General features: G+C 30.5%; 1 protein-coding gene across 2 annotated transcripts in view; it reads right to left on the reverse strand.

Moving 5' to 3' along the window:
• The window catches only part of LOC111417732 (intermembrane lipid transfer protein VPS13A-like), a 47,547-nt gene extending 30,297 nt beyond the window's left edge, over positions 1 to 17,250 (reverse strand). Inside the window, exons 1-13 of one of the 2 annotated variants that reach the window (XM_071195450.1) lie at positions 17,137 to 17,250; positions 16,816 to 17,052; positions 16,169 to 16,763; positions 15,662 to 16,110; positions 15,487 to 15,607; positions 15,092 to 15,426; positions 14,851 to 15,041; positions 14,516 to 14,797; positions 7,191 to 7,584; positions 6,695 to 7,074; positions 6,331 to 6,637; positions 6,100 to 6,279; positions 5,727 to 6,044 (exon numbers count right to left, since the gene is read on the reverse strand). In XM_071195450.1, coding sequence (XP_071051551.1) covers positions 5,727 to 6,044; positions 6,100 to 6,279; positions 6,331 to 6,637; positions 6,695 to 7,074; positions 7,191 to 7,584; positions 14,516 to 14,797; positions 14,851 to 15,041; positions 15,092 to 15,426; positions 15,487 to 15,607; positions 15,662 to 16,110; positions 16,169 to 16,763; positions 16,816 to 16,956 — 3,693 coding nt within the window. In that variant the 5' untranslated portion in view covers positions 16,957 to 17,052; positions 17,137 to 17,250. Of the gene's footprint in view, positions 1 to 5,726; positions 6,045 to 6,099; positions 6,280 to 6,330; positions 6,638 to 6,694; positions 7,075 to 7,190; positions 7,585 to 14,515; positions 14,798 to 14,850; positions 15,042 to 15,091; positions 15,427 to 15,486; positions 15,608 to 15,661; positions 16,111 to 16,168; positions 16,764 to 16,815; positions 17,068 to 17,136 lie in introns of both variants that reach the window. The other variant, XM_071195451.1, reaches the window with a different exon arrangement.
• Positions 17,251 to 19,864: the final 2,614 nt, after the last annotated feature.

Genomic DNA, 19,864 nt, shown 5'->3' on the forward strand with positions numbered 1-19,864 from the left:
ATAAAAAATGCTAAAGGAAATGTTCAAAAACTTAGATTTCTTTTTTTTTTTTTAGTGCTATTAATGAAATCGGAACCCAACATTTTTGCATTTAACACGAAAACGGTGACTTTTATCAATATTATCTAAGAGTAATAAAAGTTTCTAAATTAAATTTGCTATTAGAAACTGCAAACAGAAATGTACCAGTTATGATAGAATAAAAAAGTTTTGAACAAACAAACTTTAGGAACATCCTGTATAGCATTGTTCCCGATGACCGATCCAATTCATAAACTGCCTAACGATTTTACATGACATTGATTTACACTGTACCAAATTTCAACGCTTTACTGTAAATAGTGTTTAAGATATTTGGAAAAATGTGTTAAAATTTCCTAACTTTTATGGTATCTTTGAAATTTGAAGACTTTTACTAATTTTTTTTACATGAATCGTCATCATTTTCACTCTAGTATACCTGGTTAAATTTGTTCCCCGAGTCACCGAAACAGCCTGTATACAATTCTCGTGTAAAGTGAGTTTCGGAGATAAGACATATATCAATATTATTTTCTTTAAGTATTATTGGTAGTGTGTTTTGATGCTGTCGAAGACCATTAGAATTCCACAGCATTATTTTTAGTTGCTGCTTTTTAGACATTTTGATTTCTTCTTTGAATCGCTCCTTGGTTTAAATTGCTTTCAATGAAATCTAGACGTGCATATAATGTGTTTATTGTTTCTTCTTGTTGAAGTATTTTTTTAGTTACAGTTTTACTTACAGTTTTCTCGCTTTTTCGGCATACGCCTGGCTTTATTTTATTTGAATTTACTGTTTTCTTATTCCTGATGACTTGTAGTTCCTTAATCACAATGCATCTTCGGTAGTTCGCTGGATGATTTTCTCCACAGTTGAAACATTTAGCTGGGATTTCTTTGGCTTTAGTGCATTCGCTAGTGTTCACCAGCACATCTCGTTCATTTAACACATCTCGGATTTTTGTGGCAGTAAGCTTTGGCGTGACTCCAACCTTGACCTCTTTTGCACTGGGGCATTTGACTTAGCTTTCTGTACTCTTCGATTTTGACACATTTCATGGATTCTTTTTACATCCTCTGACGGTGTAAAATCCAAGATGTATAAAGGAAGAGGCTCTTGTGTTTTGTATTTTAACATTTGGGTTACTTTACAAATGTTATACTTACGCTTCAATAGATCATCTTTGATATAATTAACATCACAGCTTTTATGCATCTTTTTAGCGACCACTTTCAGATTTCTGGTTTGCTTATTTTCTTAAGTTGACTGGGACAAATTCTTTTCAGTAAGCATCTTTGATGCTTCTCTGTAGTTTTCTTCCGAATTAAGATTCATGCAAACTATAAACAACAATTGCAAAAAATGTGGTTGTGAGGCTAGCATTAGCCTTCAATATGCAAAGTTGCTGTTTATAGAGACAACGAACGGAGAGAACAATAAAACAAAATTGAGTGATTACCCCCGCCATTTACAACTCCATAACAAATTCTATATCACAGGTATCATCAGTTATGAAGTAACTACGACACTACACGCCATTTGTGCCCAACAATGCCAATTGGATATTATTTAATGACTTACGGAAAAAATCCGTACATGTTGAAGAAGCTATTGAAATGAATGCACAAATGTGCATACATATATGTTTATAAATGACCAAAGTAATGTAACCGTATTGGTCCGTGAAATTAGTTTATTTACATGATTTAGTTTATTTAGTTATATTTTACTTTAGAATAAGTTATTATACCGCTATAGTAATACTGATCGAATAGTTATTGTTTTATTTGTTAGTTTAGTTTATTTATTATTATATACAGGGTGTCTCAGCGAGACCGGTCATTAGACGTTTCTGGGGTTCTGGCAAAAATAAAAATTTGAGAATTCAGACATAAGTATTATTAATTACGATCTCTTCGACTAAAATATTTTCAGATTTCTTACACTTCCGGTTATACCGGAAGTCGCCACCTACGTTATTTTTTTAAATGGAACACCCTGTATATTTTTACATATTTGGATTTGTCTGTTTTCAAGGTTTATAATTTACTTTACTTTTTGCAATTTGATTCGGCCGTTCTCGAGTTATTCGAATTTTTCTAGAAAAATCTGCTCCAGTAGACATTTGTTCAAAACATCAGAGAACACTCGATTTTTGGGATATCACTTTAGGATTCAGAACATGCTTAAGCAACATGATGGAGTATGTTTTGGTGCCGAGAACGGCTGTCTAGAACATTTGGTCACTTTACTATGGCACGTTAACTTTTCGAAAATTGGAAGTACCATAACTTCATTTTTTTAAATGGCACCCCCCATATTTTATTACTTAGTCGTCTTCGGTGTCTCACTCTACATCTTTTATATCCCATATGTCCCATACCTAACATTAATAGTTTGGGAGATAATTAGGATTTTTTGAAAAATGCACACATATCATATGGATATTTAGCCTAGTGTGCCATGAACAACAAGCCTTCTCAATGAGTTCTTGCCAAAGACTCACTTGTTTACGTCACTTGATGCATGTGAGCTAATAATTATCTGTTAGGTCGCTTAATATTAGTACTGAAAAGAGTTAAAATCGATAACAATAACGAAAGTAATATTTACACAAATCAAGAAATTCTTAATTTATTTTTTATGCATGAAAAGCGCGACAATGTTCGCAGTATGATTCCCAGATCTTCTCTGGCAGCTCGAATTGAGGTGTTGGGACTGGGCTCGAAATAAGCCAAGGTATTCACCTCTTCCGTTGCATTATCTATTACATTTTTTGGTCAGGTTAACACGTAATTAATTCGTCCAAAATGCAAAAAATTTGCTTCTATTCTTCTAAATTTACCTTTTGTCATCGGAGATAAATGTGAATAATTTTCATTAAACATTCTGCAAGTTCTACTAAGAACTTTGTCGCACTTTTCGTGCACAAAAAATAAATTATGGATTTCTTCATTTGTATAAACATTATTTACGTTATTAGTATCCATTTTAACTGGTTTTAGACTCACAAATATCAAACAACGTAAATCAGACTTTGACGTTTATCAATAAGTCATTAAACATTTGTTTTCCATGGCACACTAGGTTAATATCGATATGATATGTGAGCATTTTTCAAAAAAGCCTAATTATTTCTCAAACTATTAATGTTAGGCATAGGACATATGGAATATAAAAGATGTAAAATGAGACGCCGAAGACGACTAAGTAATAAAATATGGGGGGTGCCATTTAAAAAAATGAAGTTATGGTGTTTCCAAATTTCGAAAAGTTAACGTGTCATAGTAAAGTGATCAAACGATCTAGACAGCCGTTCTCGGCACCAAAACATACTCCATCATGTTGTTTAAGCATGTTCTGAACCCTAAATAGATATCTCAAAAATTGAGTGTTCTATAATTTTTTGAACAAATGTCCGTTGGAGCAGATTTTTCTAGAAAAATTCGAATAACTCGAGAAGTGCTAGTTCAAATTGCAAAAAGTAAAGTTATTTATAAACCTTCAAAACAGACAAATCCAAATATGTACAAATATACAGAGTGTTCCATTTAAAAAAATAAAGTAGGTGGCGACTTCCGGTATAACCGGAAGTGCTAGAAATCTGAAAATATTTTAGATGAAGAGAACATAATTGATAATACTTAAGTCTGCATTCTCAAATTTTTTGTTTGGCCAGAACCCTAAAAACGTCTAATGACCGGTCTCGCTGAGACACCCTGTATTTATTATTATAAGTTTAAAGAGAAAGGTGAAACGATTGTTATATTACAGGTTAGGTTCACTTCAACAAAACCTCCGATATCACAACAACTCAAATTTAAGGTTTTTCTAGTGAAAATAACAGCTGTTCTAATTGTTATAAGTACTAATTTTTAATATGAAACTTTAAAAAAACTAAAGCCACAGTGAAGCCACAAGTGCCACGGTGTGTGAAGCCGCAAGAACAATTTAGAGCAATAGTGATTTTGCAAAATTAATGTCCATGTAACCAGAAAAACCTCTTTTTCTCTACTTTAAACGTAAAACACACCTTGAACAATTCGAATTAGCAAAGTTTGAGTTATTTTAGATCGTTATATGTTTTTTAATTGTTATTGTGTAATTTAAAACCGCCGACGAAAAAATTACTGACTGAAAACTCCCAAGAACTTCAATTTTCAAAGAGTAAAGTGTCCTTTATAGAGTTGTTCTAGTGAAAATAATAGCTGTTCCAGATTGCGTTAGATATGGTATGAGTTGTTCAGTCGGAACTTTCGATCTAAAATATTGTTGAGATGGCTGCCACTTCCGGTCTACCGGAAGTAGACCATAACTTCGTTATTTTAAATAGAATGCTATAGTTTTTATTAGACCTTTTAATTGTACGTAAAAAATATGTTGACTTTCATAAAAGTTATTGGTACCTAGCGTTTTTCGTTTTCGAGTTATTTTGATTTTAAGGTTTTTTTGGCAAATTTATCAGAGTATCTTATACAGAGTGGTCAAAAATTGAATTACCGTTTCTCCATATTCAATGGGGAGAAAGTCAAAAATTTTAAATGGAACGCCCCATATTTTATTAGCCTACAGAAAAGGGAATTTAGTTCTCTACAATTTATCTATAAAGATTCTTATACCTATTTATTGTAGTTTCTCTCATATTCGTAAATTTATCAAAACATGCAGAAAATGTAGGAAATCGTTTGTATTTTTGTTAGAAGGCCATGACATTTGGACAGTTTTTGTTTAATTTATTTTTATTATTATTTGTATTGTTAACTACGATTGATAATCTTTTAGTTTACTAGCTTTTACTTAGCAAAAATAACAAACAGAAGATGAAATAAATGATCTTAAATGATGAGATTTGAATAAAAATATAAATTTATAATATAAATTTGTTATTAAATTGAATTTGGAAATGCAATAAAATACGATAAAACATTGGTGGGTTGGGCTATTTTTTTGCGTACAATTAAACGGTGTAATAAAAACTATAGCATTCCATTTAAAATAACGAAGTTATGGTGGACCGGAAGTGGCGACCATCTTGAAAATATTTTAGAACGAAAGTTCCGAATGAACAACCCATGCTACCAAAATTTCAAATCTCTACGAATAGTGGAACCTGAAAAAGTTCTAACGAACCAGTTACGTGAGACACCCTGTATAATTGTAATATGGAATTGAAAATAGAAAAACTATGGTCAAAGCTATCAACTGGACATTTTGGCAGCCAAACCTATTTTTAATTATAAATTAGTAATGCTGTATCCCATAATTTTGATTTTCTAGAACAATAACTAGAACAACCCAGAACAACAAAGAAACTCTGATTTTTCCAAAAATGTCAAAAAACCAGTTTTTTCCGCCGAGTTTTTATTTTTTTCTATTTACTGCTTTAGAACAATGTAGAACAACTCTAGAATAATCTAAAACAACAATGAAAAATTTAAAAAACAATAAATGGGGAGCTAACTTCCCGCAGCCTGTTAAGTCGGCTGTTGTTCGAACATGTTCAAACAGAGTCGATTCATACTTTTAAGGCTATTCTTTTTTGCTTAATTATTACACATTGTAAATCAAGAAAATTGATTGCTAATTAAGTAAAATGAAGTAATACGTCATTATTCTGGTATAACAGTGAAGAGTCGGTCTGTCAGACCAATGTTAGTACTGGAGGGTTAATTAAATCTTAAAAAATTTGATTTAAAAAACTTACCTGCATCTCTAAAGTTGATGTTAGCGTCATAATTCCTCTATTAACAGTTATTCCATTGATTTTCACTAAAATATTTTCGACGATCTCGCTCGTATAATCTTTAAAAAAATTCTCAACGTTAAATTCGCCAGTATTGATGATGATTACATTCGGCGAAGAAGATTTTTGCGGGAATAAAAGAATTGGGCCTTTCAAATTAATTGCTAAATTAATTTTCGAATTATTTTTTAACGTATCCGTAGCCTTTTCGATTGCTTTATAAATAACATCGACCGCTTTTTCGATGTAGCAAAGCGCCTCTAAATTAACTATAAACCTCTAAATACGATAAATTAATAAATTAATTACTTTTTGAACTAATTTGTGGTCTTACATGAAGTTGGACGAAGAGTTTATATAAAAACGTAACGTGAATTTGTCCCAAATAAATTTTGAACGTTCCATTTGTGAAATTATCGCTGGGAGTTGGGGAGATATCGTTTCTTGGGATTAAATGTGAGGCGTGTCTCACGTATTTTACTTCAAAAACTTTGTCTTCATCGCTTGAAAGAACCTTTAATTATAAAATTATTAATTATTGACTATTAAATGATTAAAATACAACCTTATTGTATAAAGTAACATCGGAAAGATGATCAACATTAATACTTCCCAAAAACGAACGAAAAACGAACCTTTCGTTCGCCCTAAAAAGAAAATCCAATTCCAACCCCGATAATTGGATATTAATTATATCATAATCCGAGTCGCAAACTCTCACTCCTAAATTTGAAAACCTCGCTGAATGTGAGAACTTAATCGAACCCGGAGGAACCGGAGTTTCCGCCGTTTTCGAGCGAAGAAATTCTTTTGCTTTATTAAACCACCCTAAAAATTTAGTAGACAAATTTTTCGAAATTTGAGTTTCAATCCTAAAACAAAATTGAATTATTACTTAAGATTATTTAAATTTATACTTTTTAAAATACTTTGATTTAATATATTTCGTATACTTAATAAAAGTATGAACAGCTTCTTGATGTAACAGTAAAAATAACCCGCCAACATCCGCGACTAAAGATGTTTCAACCCCGTGGAAATGCGTCCAAAAATCTGGGCAACTCGCGCTTACTTTTCGATACAAAATAGTAAGAACGTCAACTTTCGATGGAACGGGGCTGTAAACTAAATCTAAGTATTGGCCGCTTGATGTTGTGTGCATTTTATCCGTTATTAAAATACTATTCAATGAAACTTGATACGCTGGACCATAAGTCATTAAAGCTGCGTCGATTGTGATTAATCCAAGACGGAGGAGTATGTATTGGCGGTCGGTGGAATCACTTGATTTTGAGAAAAGAAATTGAAACTGAAAAATAAATATGATTTATATCAAATTTATAATCTGTCTTATCTAGTATAATAAGCTGAAAAAGCTCCAAATTTTAACAGATTGTGTCAAAATTAATTTAAACAAATTCTTACATCATTAATAACACATCCAACCAAATTTGAAATTCGATTACTCGGAGAAACATTATCTTCCAACCCAGGCAAATCAACGCATCTCGCCCAAGCTTCATTCATATTTTGTTGATAACTAATGATAGAAGTTTTCTTTTCGGATTTAGGAGGATCCTTATCCATCTTCCTCTTACATTTAATATAAGTATCCAAAGTGATGTAATTTTGAACGTGCGATAAATATTTATAAGAAATTTCTTCTTTAATTTTATCAATAGCCCATAATTGTTTTAAGGGCGGTTTTAAAACGTTTTCTTCTTCGATATTTAAACTTTTTAGGAATTTTAAGAATGTACTCGCTTTCCTTTCGGAAACGTTTAGGCGAATGTTTGGAAAGTTTATGTTGAATTTTTGTCTAAAAATAAAATTACTGTTAAGTTAATGTTAATTAGTACAGTAAAATCTCGATATAACGGATTAACATGGGGAAGGGAGTGTCTGTTATAGACTAGTGTTAGTTCTAGTTTTAGTTCAACGAGAAATATACATCATACAAGAATCTGGCGCTGAATAGCAATTAAAACTATTACTACTGTCTTTGACTTATACATCGTATGATAAGTTTTGAAAAGTATGACAACTCAAGTTTTAAAAAAATTTTACATCCATGAATATAACAGTTATTAAATTTATCTGGCGATAGTCACCACAAGGACGCCAATCTTCACAATCTTTTTTAGGTACCATGTGTAATGGAGAGGCAGTAGAAGAAGATGAATGACAGCAAATTAAAAGAGAAATCACTTGATCGAATTCTTTCTTAGCTATTGCAAATTTAGTAGCATCCAAACGTCTTGGTCTACAAAATGGCAAATGAGAATTTGTAATAATGTTATGTCGAAAACTATGGTTAAATATGGTTAGTGATTTTGCGAAAAGCCGGATACCGGATATTCGGTTATCCGGCATATCTATCCGGCCATTATGGGTATAACTTCTGGTGCATTTCTGAAGTGATACCCTACATTACCACATTATTGCGATATTTGAATAAAAATGAAATTAATAAGAATGCTGATAAGAATGAACTTTTTTGATGCTGATTTAACTCACGAAGGAACACTAAAAAGAGAATACTTTAATTAATAATTGGTGATGTTTCCACAAGGATCCTTCAAGAAATGAATTTTATAACGAATTTTGAAACTTATCGATGAAAATTGCAACGTCGAAAATTTTATCAAAAGTTAAATATTGTTTTCTCATAATTTTAAAGTAATTTTTCAAAACGGGTTGGTTCATTGGAAAGAAGACACTTTTGTTAACACTTTGAGAAATTTTCATACTCATATTTCAAGAACTGGATTTTATACGAATTTTTAAAACTTAATCGGCGAAAATTGCAAAATTCGAAAAAATTTTCGATCATTTCAAAAATGTATTTCTCAAAAACTAAAAGCGATTTTTCAAAACGGCTTTTTGCATTAAAAAGAGGATACTATAATTAATAATTGGTGATATTTCCACAAGGATCCTTCAAGAAATGAATTTTATAGCGAATTTTAAAAGTTATCGATGAAAATTGCAATATCGAAAATTTTATCAAAACTTCAAATATTGTTTTCTCAAAAACTAAAAAGTATTTCTCAAAACAGGTTGGTTCATTGGAAAAGGGACACTTTTATTAACACATTGGGAAATTTTCATACTCAGATTCCAAAAAATGGATTTTATACGAATTTCTAAAACTTAACCGGCGAAAATTGCAAAATTCGAAAAAATTGTCAATCATTTCAAAAATTTATTTCTCAAAAACTAAAAGTGATTTTTGCATTAAAAAGATGATACCTTAGTTAATAGTTGGTCATATTTCCACAAGGATCATTCAAGAAATTAATTTTATAGCGTATTTTGACAATTATTGATGAAAATTGTAACATCGAAAATTTTATCAAAACTAAATAAGTATTGTTTTCTCAAAAACTAAAAGTTATTTTTCAAAACGTGTTAGTTCATTGGAAAGAGGACACTCTTATTAGCACTTTGGAAAATTTTCATACTCATATTCCAAGAAATGGATTTTATACGAATTTTTAAAACTTAATCGGTAAAAATTGCAAAATTCGAAAAAATTGTCGATCATTTCAAAAATTTATTTTTCAAAAACTAAACGCGATTTTTCCAAACGGCTTATTGCATTAAAAAAAGGATACTTTAATTAATAATTGGTCATATTTCAACAAGGACCCTTCAAGAAATGAATTTTATAACGAATTTTGAAAGTTATCGATGAAAATTGAAACATCGAAAATTTTATCAAAACTTAAATATTGTTTTCTCAAAAACTAAAAGTTATTTTTCAAAACGTGTTGGTTCATTGGAAAGAGGACACTCTTATTAACATTTTGGGAAACTTTCATACTCATATTCCAAGAAATGGATTTTATACGAATTTTTAAAACTTAATCGGCGAATATTGTAAAATACGAAAAAATTGTCGATCATTTCAAAAATGTATTTCTCAAAAAGTAAAAGCGATTTTTCAAAACGGCTTTTAGCATTAAAAAGAGGATACTTTAATTAATAATTGGTGATATTTGCACAAGGATCCTTCAAGAAATGAATTTTATAGCGAATTTTGAAAATTATCGATGAAAATTTGCAACATCGAAAATTTGATCAAAACTTCAAATATTGTTTTTTTAAAAACTAAAAGTTGTTTTTCAAAACGTGTTAGTTCATTGGAGAAAGGACACTCTTGTTACCACTTTAGGAAATTTTCATACTATATTACAGTTTATTTTCTTAGTTTTATTTATTATCGTTATATTATAACTGATGAGGTATTTTGTGTAATTTTATTGTTTTATTTTTTTTTCTGTATTTATAAGAGTTATTTATAAGGGTTATTTTTAAGAGTTGATCGACATTCAACATGTGTTTACGGGATTTATATTTTTCGGCGAGATAACGGGTTTTTTTTTGATCGTTCAACTTGTGGGAGGAAGGAAGTTTAGTTTCTGACTGAAAAGCTGTCTGGACGTTCCTAGAAGTAAAATTGGAAGAGATTTCCATTTGGCGTCTTTAACAAATTGAATAATTGGTGGACGGATAGTTTAGTTAGGAACGAATCCATAGAGATTGAAGAATAGTATCTATTTTTTTCGTTAATTCGGATTGCTCCTTTGTTTTTTGTTTTATTTAAACACCCCGTTGGCTTGGGTAAGCACATTATTATTTTTGTAATTATAGTCGTGTGAATTGTCGATCACTCATTTGTTTTGTATATAATTTAGGGTGTTTAATCGTGATTGTAAACCATCGAAGAGAATAAGTCGACTTCAAGTTTGGAAAAGATCCTGTTATTGGGGAATCAAGTCACGCCGTTTCGAAACGTGAAAGGATCGCCATTTTGGAGTCGTAATTATAGAAATTTATCTTATTTTATATTCGTTTCGCATCTCGTTAGTGGTAAGGTTAGATTAGATTTAAGGAATAATTATTTCGGCTCAAATTGACACCAACCTCGGTCAATAATTACTAATAAAAGAAGTTTATTGTTTTACATATTGATTTTTCTTGAAGTAACAAAAATTAGCCGTGGCTACAAATATTCCAAGAAATGAATTTTACACGAATTGTTAAAACTTAATCGGCCAAAATTGCAAAATTCGAAAAAATTGTCGATCATTTAAAGAATGTATTTCTCAAAAACTAAAAGCGATTTTTCAAAACGGCTTGCTGCATTAAAAAGAGAATACTTTAATTAATAGTTGGTGGTATTTCCACAAGGATCCTTCCAGAAATTCATTTTATACCGAATTTTGAAAATTATTGATGAAAATTGCAACATCGAAAATTTTATCAAAACTTCAAATATTGTTTTCTCAAAAACTAAAAGCTATTTTTCAAAACGAGGTGGTTCATTGGAAAGAGGACACTTTTATTAACATTTTGGGAAACTTTCATACTCATATTCCAAGAAATGGATTTTATAGGAATTTTTAAAACTTAATCGGCGAAAATTGCAAAATTCGAAAAAATTGTCGATCATTTCAAAAATTTATTTCCCAAAAACTAAAAGCGATTTTTCAAAATGGCTTATTGCATTAAAAAGAGGATACTTTAATTAATAATTGGTGATATTTCAACAAGGACCCTTCAAGAAATGAATTTTATAACGAATTTTGAAAGTTAGCGATGAAAATTGAAACATCGAAAATTTTATCAAAACTTAAATATTGTTTTCTCAAAAACTAAAAGTTATTTTCCAAACGTGTTGGTTCATTGGAAAGAGGACACTTTTATTAACACTTTGGGAAATTTTTATACTCATATTCCAAGAAATGGATTTAATACGAATTTTTAAAACTTAATCGGCGAAAATTACAAAATTCGAAAAAATTGTCGATTATTTCAAAAATTTATTTTTCAAAAACTAAAAGCGATTTTTCAAAACGGCTTGTTGCATTAAAAAGAGGATACTTTAATTAATAATTAGTGATATTTCCACAAGGATCCTTCAAGAAATGAATTTTATAGCGAATTTTGAAAGTTATCGATGAAAATTGCAACATCGAAAATTTTATCAAAACTTTAAATATTGTTTTCTCAAAAACTAAAAGTTATTTTTCAAAACGTGTTGGTTCATTGGAAAGAGGACACTCTTATCAACACTTTGGGAAATTTTCATACTCATATTCGAAGAACTGGATTTTATACGAACTTTTAAATCTTAATCGGCGAAAATTGCAAAATTCGTACAATTAGAAACATTCGGATTTAGCCGCACGTCTTTCAAGATGGCTAAACTCGAATGATTCTAGTTCTAGGTCTAGCATTAGTTTTAGTTTTAGTTCAATGAGAAATATACATCATACAAGAATCTGGCGCTGAATAGCAATTAAAACTAGAACTACCGTCCTTGAGATTTATTTAAGGATTGGTTTTATAATTGTTTTATCCCGGCAGTGGAAACCTATACGATGGAAAAAAAATTGTATTTCAAAGTTTTATTGGTTCTTGATAACGCTGCTTGCCACAACATAGAACTGGATCACCCAAATGTGAAAATTGTCTTCCTTCCTCCTAACTGCACGTCATTAATATAACCTTTGGACCAAGGAATCATTCAAATTTTAAAAATGTACTACACTCGCCAACTTTTCCAAACCATTTTCGACAGATTAGAAAATAGTGAAAATAAAACTCTTACTCAAGTGTGGAAAGAATTTTCTATTTTAGATTGTATTAGAACCGTGTCATCAGCTTGCGCGGAAATTAAACCATCAACGCTTAATGCGTGTTGGAAACTTCTTTTACCTCAAGTGGTTCAAGCAATACAAGATAATTCTACAATTTCACTCCCAGTTACAGAAATAGTAAACATTGCTTCTCGTTTAACCGATGAAGAATTTGTCGTAAACCATCAGGATGTAAGAAAACTAGTACTCGGGGAAGAAACTTTAGATGAGGGAGGACTTAATTGATGCACCCACCTCAAATGCATTGGTAAACAAAAATAAGGAAAACGAATGAGTGCCAAATCTCGATTTACAAGATGTAAAAAAAGGGCTAAAGAATTAGAACTTCATTTCATTCAAACTGATCGTTCAACGGTTCGCAGCCCAAGTTTAAAAGAGAGTTAAGAAATTGCTTAGCTCCCTATAGAGAGGTTTTAGTGGAGTTAGAAAAAAAAGCTACAATCGAAAACCAATGTGAAGATGAACCAAGTGAGGAAGACATTTTGCCCATTAACCCTTTGTGACCCGACGGTACTTTAAAGTACCGGTAGATTTAAACACTCATTTTAAAAAGAAAGCATTGAGCTTTTATTTAAAATAAGTCTCATTTCGTAATTTCAATAAACACGGCTTCCAGGAATTTTTAAATTAGCATCTTTTTTGACACTTTTAGGTTATACGAAAATGTAAGTTTTGTTTCAATATTTTTTTTCTCAATATTTTTCTTACCCAACCCAACAATTATTATACATCATTTTAAAGAGAAAGCTTTGAGCTTTAATTTAGAATAAGTCACATTCCTTAATTTCGATAAATACGGCTTCCAGGAATTTTTAAATTAGCATCTATTTTGACACTTTTAGGTTATACGAAAATGTAAGTTTTGTTTCAACATTTTTTTTCTCAATATTTTTCTTACCCAACCCAACATTTATTATACATCATTTTAAAGAGAAAGCTTTGAGCTTTAATTTAGAATAAGTCACATTCCTTAATTTCGATAAATACGGCTTCCAGGAATTTTTAAATTAGCATCTTTTTTGACACTTTTAGGTTATATGAAAATGTAAGTTTTGTTTCAACATTTTTTTTCTTAATATTTTTCCAATCCAACCCATCAATTATTATACATCATTTTAAAGAGAAAGCTTTGAGCTTTAATTTAGAATAAGTCTCATTCCTTAATTTTGATAAATACGGCTTCCAGGAATTTTTAAATTATCATCTGTTTTGACACTTTTAGGTTATACGAAAATGTAAGTTTTTGCTCAATATGTTTTTTTTCAATATTCTATCAGATTTTCAAGTTTTTCAATTTCTGTACAAGGAATGGGATTGCATATTTTGTTAAAATTGATTCCAAAGGCCTTTCCTGAGTGTATTTTGACAGTGTTTTAATTCTGTTACAAAGTTTCAAAATTTTTGACTTCTTGGGACACAAAGGGTTAAAAGAAGACGAGTTAGGCGACTCATATCTGACAGTGAGGATGAACGTTGAAAAATTACATAATTTTACAAAAGTCTTTCTTATTTTTGTTCGAAAACAGTCTTTTAGATTAGTTTTTGTTTCATTTTTTTTATCAATCCTTATATGAACTCTTTAATTCGCACTCATCGTGTTATAGGAGGGTTGACTGTAGTAAGTTTCTGAGAGTATGACGATGCGTTGGAAAACTATTTTTTAATCATTTTAAAACAAATGTGTAAATCTAAAATCTAAACTATTTAAATAGTTATAATTTTAAAGTTAAGGTTGGCTGTGATGCTTCCACAGATACTTCCCTAAAGTTTGTGTTACAGGGAAAGTTTCTTTTGACTGCGGCACCACCTTTGTTTTTGTACAATAAAAAATAACAACAATTAAGAACTGAAGTCATTTACGAACTCTCGCAACAACTTCTTACAAAACTACAATATCTTAACCCATTCCAGAGATACTTGGAATGTGAGTTTTAAGTGATACAGCTGGGGGAATACTCCGAGTTTATCTATGAACATGGAATAGAGCAACTTGAGGAATAACCCAGTTTCCTAATAATTAGTTTTAACGAGGTCCGTTATATCGATTTTTTACTGTATTAAAAAGAAAATTGATAGATTTACTTTGGGATTGTATCAATATTTTTTACACAATTAGAATAAACAGCTGTAACCGTCGTTTTTGCCAAAACATGAAGCTCGGTGTCTTTTTCCTTTCTCCCCGCCCTCCAATCTTCGGCACTATCACAAAACAAAATTTGAACATCGCTTCCTTTTACATGAAGGCGAGAATAAATTTTTTCTTCCAATTCCATGTGGGTGACGTTTTCCGAGATTTCGTTTTCTTGAGATAATTCTGTGTTAATTTTCATTTGGCCCAGATCAATTATCAATACGTTTTCGCCACTAACACAAATTAAAATTAATGTTATGAATTAAAATTAAGTTGAATTATTTACGTTTGTAAAGAGGCCCCCTCGGGAATCACCAAGTAAGGTAATTTTAAGTCTAATTTCATATCCCATTTGTTGATTAATTTCTTTTTCGTTTCTTCTACGAGTTTTTTGGGGAATTTTTCGAAAAATGTTTTAATCGAAGCATAAATGTCGACTCCTTCCATTAAAAATTTCTTTAATTCATCAAAAGCATGCTGGAATAATTAAAAATTAATTTTTTGTTGATGATTTTGATGATTTTTACCTTGTGATAAGAAATCTCTAAGTACTCCAAAATGCAATTTAATTTATAAGAAAAATTCGAATTAGCCGGTAATTTTTCTAATTCTAATTTAAAGAAATAAGCCGGGCTGTTATGAACTGTTATATGTTCCGAAGAAATTACGGGGAGGAGGTGTTCTTCAACGCTGGCTCCTTCTATGATAATCGCCTCGATTTTTAGCGAAATTTTGTAAGTGCTTTTTGAGTAATTCGGGATTAAACTCGATATGAATTGAGTTAGGGTTAAAACTAAAATTTCGCGGCTTTCGTTTATAAGGGAAACTGTTATGTTTCCAATTCTGAAACTATAATTATGTTCTAAAACAAATTTATTTTATTAATTTAAATTTAATATAATCTAATAAGGTTTTTTTTTACCAATAGATTTTTTTTCATTATCAGTTAACAAAGAAAATCCAATTTTTTCACAAAGAACCAATCGTTCCGGTGATGGCAAGATATCCCAAAAGCTTTTTTCGCATAAACTACTTTCATGTGCCTACAAATACAAAAAAATCGTTATTAATTCAAACTTAATATTAATTAATCGTACGCTTAATCTCGCTTGTTGTCTCGCAATAACAATATTAACAATCGATAATTGATCCTCGTATTTTTGTAAATCCAATTTTAATTCGGTGTCGTTTGGATTAATTAATAACTTTTTATAAATTTCGTAATATTCCCGATAATTCTTTCTAACCTCTTTGATTTTCGACCAAGAATACGGTTGTACCCTTTGATTTAGTACCGCTTTAAACGCGTATTTCCACCAAGAAACTTTATCGTCTAAAATTTTCTTTTTGGGACGAATTGATAAGAAATTCCAACTAATTAACATCCTCTCAAAGGAACTTAAGATGCAATTAATCGAAATTAATTGGTCTTTCGTTATTTGTACGTTACAATCTTGAATTATTATGTCGCCGAAAAGCTTTGCGATGCTTCCGTTTGAATTTTTGGTTATTGTCGTTTTTATTTTTGTCGTCATCGGTTTAATTACTACAAAAAGATTAAATTAATTTATAATTAATTCATCGTTATTTAATAAATAACGCACAAAATTCAAAATCTTGTTCGTTCATAGAAAAATTTTGTAAACTATTCGACATAGAATTCCTCCATTGATAATACTGCAACGGCAAATTCCATTTAATCAATTGATGATTTGGGTTCCAATAAATCGAAAACGCTTCGATTTTAATTAAATAATAACACGTATCATTTGGTCGAAACATTTTTACAGGTTTCCATTTACTGTTTGTAATTTCCGCTGTTATATTTCCAATGCAAATTCCACAAGCCATTGGAAATTTGCTACTAACATCGTCTTCATAACGAACGTGTACGTTTGAAATGTTTAATTGCATATTGTTGATGACGTTTGTTATTAAATATTCGGAGAATAAAGTTGGCCCCCCGATTACGTCATTCTTCGTACCTAATTCGGATAAAATTCGTTTCTTCATCGCTCGTAAAAGACGCTTATTCTTTTCAGGATCGAATTTTTGAAAATTTACTATCGGGGAAGCAACAACGTGAATATCTTCGATTGTTGCGATTATTGGTTGAGACCAAAGAGTATTCCATGGGATTTGAAGCCATACTTTTCCAATTGTACCAGCTTTTACCTCAATTGGTAAATTTAATTCGTACTAAAATTAATTTTATTATATATTATTAACTAAAACATTTTTTTTTACTTACTAAAGCTTCCGGTTTTAATTTTAAATCGGTTAATTGAACTTTCCCAGAAAATATCCCAACATTTAAATTTTCTGTATCCAAATCAACCACATATTTACCAAGCAATTGGTTTAAAATCCTCGCAACGGCTCCTTCCAACATTTTAATTTACTTTTAACTTATTCTCCAAAATTGAAAAAAGCTCACTTCCCAAGTTTCTATTTATAGATTGCAATTGCGTTTCAGCATTGAGACGGCCTAATACGAAAACATCTATTAAAACGATCGATTCATGGGATTTTTCAGGAAATCAAAGAACTTAATTCATATCTTTTTGATTACCTTTTATTTACATCTTGGAGTTTCATCGATAAATTTGCTTTTTCACTTCGCCATCTGCTTCATCTTGTGCCGGTTCGGACCGTTTTGGTATTGATTTCAGGAGTTTCAGGGGGATATTAGGGGAACGGTTGGTATCACGTAAAACGAGTAACCTTCAGGTGAAGAGGGTTTCAATCAATAGCAAAATAATTTCGTTTAACTATAAACAAATTTGTTTAATAATTATTAATATAATTAAATATGACAAATTTTTCAAAAAGAAAACTAAAAGAATGAAATTTACTGCAAAATATAGGTTGATACTTTGCAGGAATTTTGTATGGCAAAATAAAGTGAATCGTAAAATATTGCTGCTCAATCCAAAAATTTGCAGTATACATCTTCTTCTTCTTTTTGCTCCTCCCTCTCTCTTTCTAAACCGTTGGATTTATTGTTTCTGATAAGATTTACCTCTTTGGTGGGCTGTCATGTTATGTGTAAGACCAAAATCTGGTAAATGTCGACAACCCCTAATAAATGTCAACATTCTCCAACTCGTAATATATACAATGATACAATAAAGTCTATATACACCTCAGAAAATGATAATATCTCACCTCCTGAAATGTAGTTCAATGAATTTTTTAAACGAATGATATTAGAAGTCTATATTATTTTAATACAAAGTCGAAACAGTTCGACTTGTGCTACGAAGTGCAGGCTGCAGCAGTAGATTTAGTCGCATTTAGTCTCTCAAGACGGCTAAACCCGAATTATTCTAGTTCTAGGTCTTGTGTTAGCTCTAGTGATTGTGCTAGTGCAAAACTTGATGAACTTGGACTTGCTATAAACTAGGACTTATTCATTTAGACATGTTTTTAATAACTATCAACTAATTTTTAGTTATATTGAACAACATGGATTGTCAAAAAACCAGTTGTTAATCATTTAGACAAGTATAAAATTATGCTCAACTAGTTTTCAATGATTTGGAATAACATGAGATGGCTATGAACCTATTTCGAAACATTTTGCTACCTTATAAAGCAATTTTGGTGTAGTTTTCAGTTATTCTGGGCAACCTAAACTTGTTATAAACTAGTCCTTATACATTTAGACAAGTTTTTAATGATTATCAACTAGTTTACAGTCATTTTGAGCAACATAGATTATTTAAAAACTAGTTGTTAATGATTTAGACAAGTATAAAATTATGCTCAACCTATTATCAATTATTTTGAACAATTTTTCTACCTTATAGACCAATTTTGGACAATGTTGGTGCAGTTTTCAGTCTTTGTGAGCAATCTGGACTTGCTATAAACTAGTCGTTATTCATTTAGACAAGTTCTTAATGACTATCAACTAATTTTTAGTCATTTTGAGCAACGTGGATTGTTTAAGAACTAGTTGTTAATCATTTAGACAAGTATAAAATTATGCTCAACCAGTTCTCAATGATTTTGAAGAACATGGAGTGGCTATGAACTTATTTCCAATCATTTTGAACAATTTTGCTACCTTATAAACCAATTTTAGACAATGTTGGTGCAGTTTTCAGTCATTCTGAGCAACCTGGACTTGCTATTAACTAGTTCTTACACATTTAGACAAGTTTTTAATGACTATCAACTAATTTTTAGTCATTTTGAGCAACATGGATTGTTTAAGAACTAGTTGTTAATCATTTAGACAAGTATAAAATTATGCTCAACTAGCTCTCAATGATTTTGAAGAACATGAAGTGGCTATGAACTTATTTCCAATCATTTTGAACAATTTTGCTAATTTATAAACCAATTTTAGACAATGTTGGTGCAGTTTTCAGTCATTTTGAGCAACCTGGACTTGCTATAAACTAGTCCTTATACATTTAGACAAGTTTTTAATGACTATCAACTAGTTTTCAGTTATTTTGAGCAACATGGATTGTTTAAAAACTAGTTGTTAATCATTTAGATAAGTATAAAATTATGCTCAACCAATTTTCAATGATTTTGAATAACATGAGATAGCTAGGAACCTATTTCGAAACATTTTGAACAATTTTTCTACCTTATAAACCAATTTTAGACAATGTTGGTGCAGTTTTCAGTCATTTTGAGCAACCTGGACTTGCTATAAACTAGTCCTTATACATTTAGACAAGTTTTTAATGACTATCAACTAGTTTTCAGTTATTTTGAGCAACATGGATTGTTTAAAAACTAGTTGTTAATCATTTAGACAAGTATAAAATTATGCTCAACCAATTTTCAATGATTTTGAATAACATGAGATAGCTATGAACATATTTCGAAATATTTGGAACAATTTTGCTACCTTATAAACCAATTTTAGACTATATTGGTGCAGTTTTCAGTCATTTTGAGCAACCTGGACTTGCTATAAACTAGTCCTTATACATTTAGACAAGTTTTTAATGACTATCAACTAGTTTTCAGTCATTTTGAGCAACATGGATTGTTTAAAAACTAGTTGTTAATGATTTAGACAAGTATAAAATTATGCTAGTTCTAGTTCTTGGTCTAGCGCTGTATAATAATTGAAACACTAGCACTGTTACTATATAGAACTAACACTATACCTAGAACTAGAACCATTTGGGTTTAGCCGCAAGTCTGTAAAGACGGCTAAACTCGAATGGTTCTAGTTCTAGATACAGTGTTAGTTCTAGTTTTACACTAGCACTGTTACTATGTAGAATTAACACTATATTAATAAATATAATTTTTTGATATAAATGCAT

The sequence above is a fragment of the Onthophagus taurus genome, chromosome 3 (genome assembly GCF_036711975.1).
Source record: "Onthophagus taurus isolate NC chromosome 3, IU_Otau_3.0, whole genome shotgun sequence".
In the NCBI taxonomy this organism is placed as follows: Eukaryota; Metazoa; Arthropoda; class Insecta; order Coleoptera; family Scarabaeidae; genus Onthophagus; species Onthophagus taurus.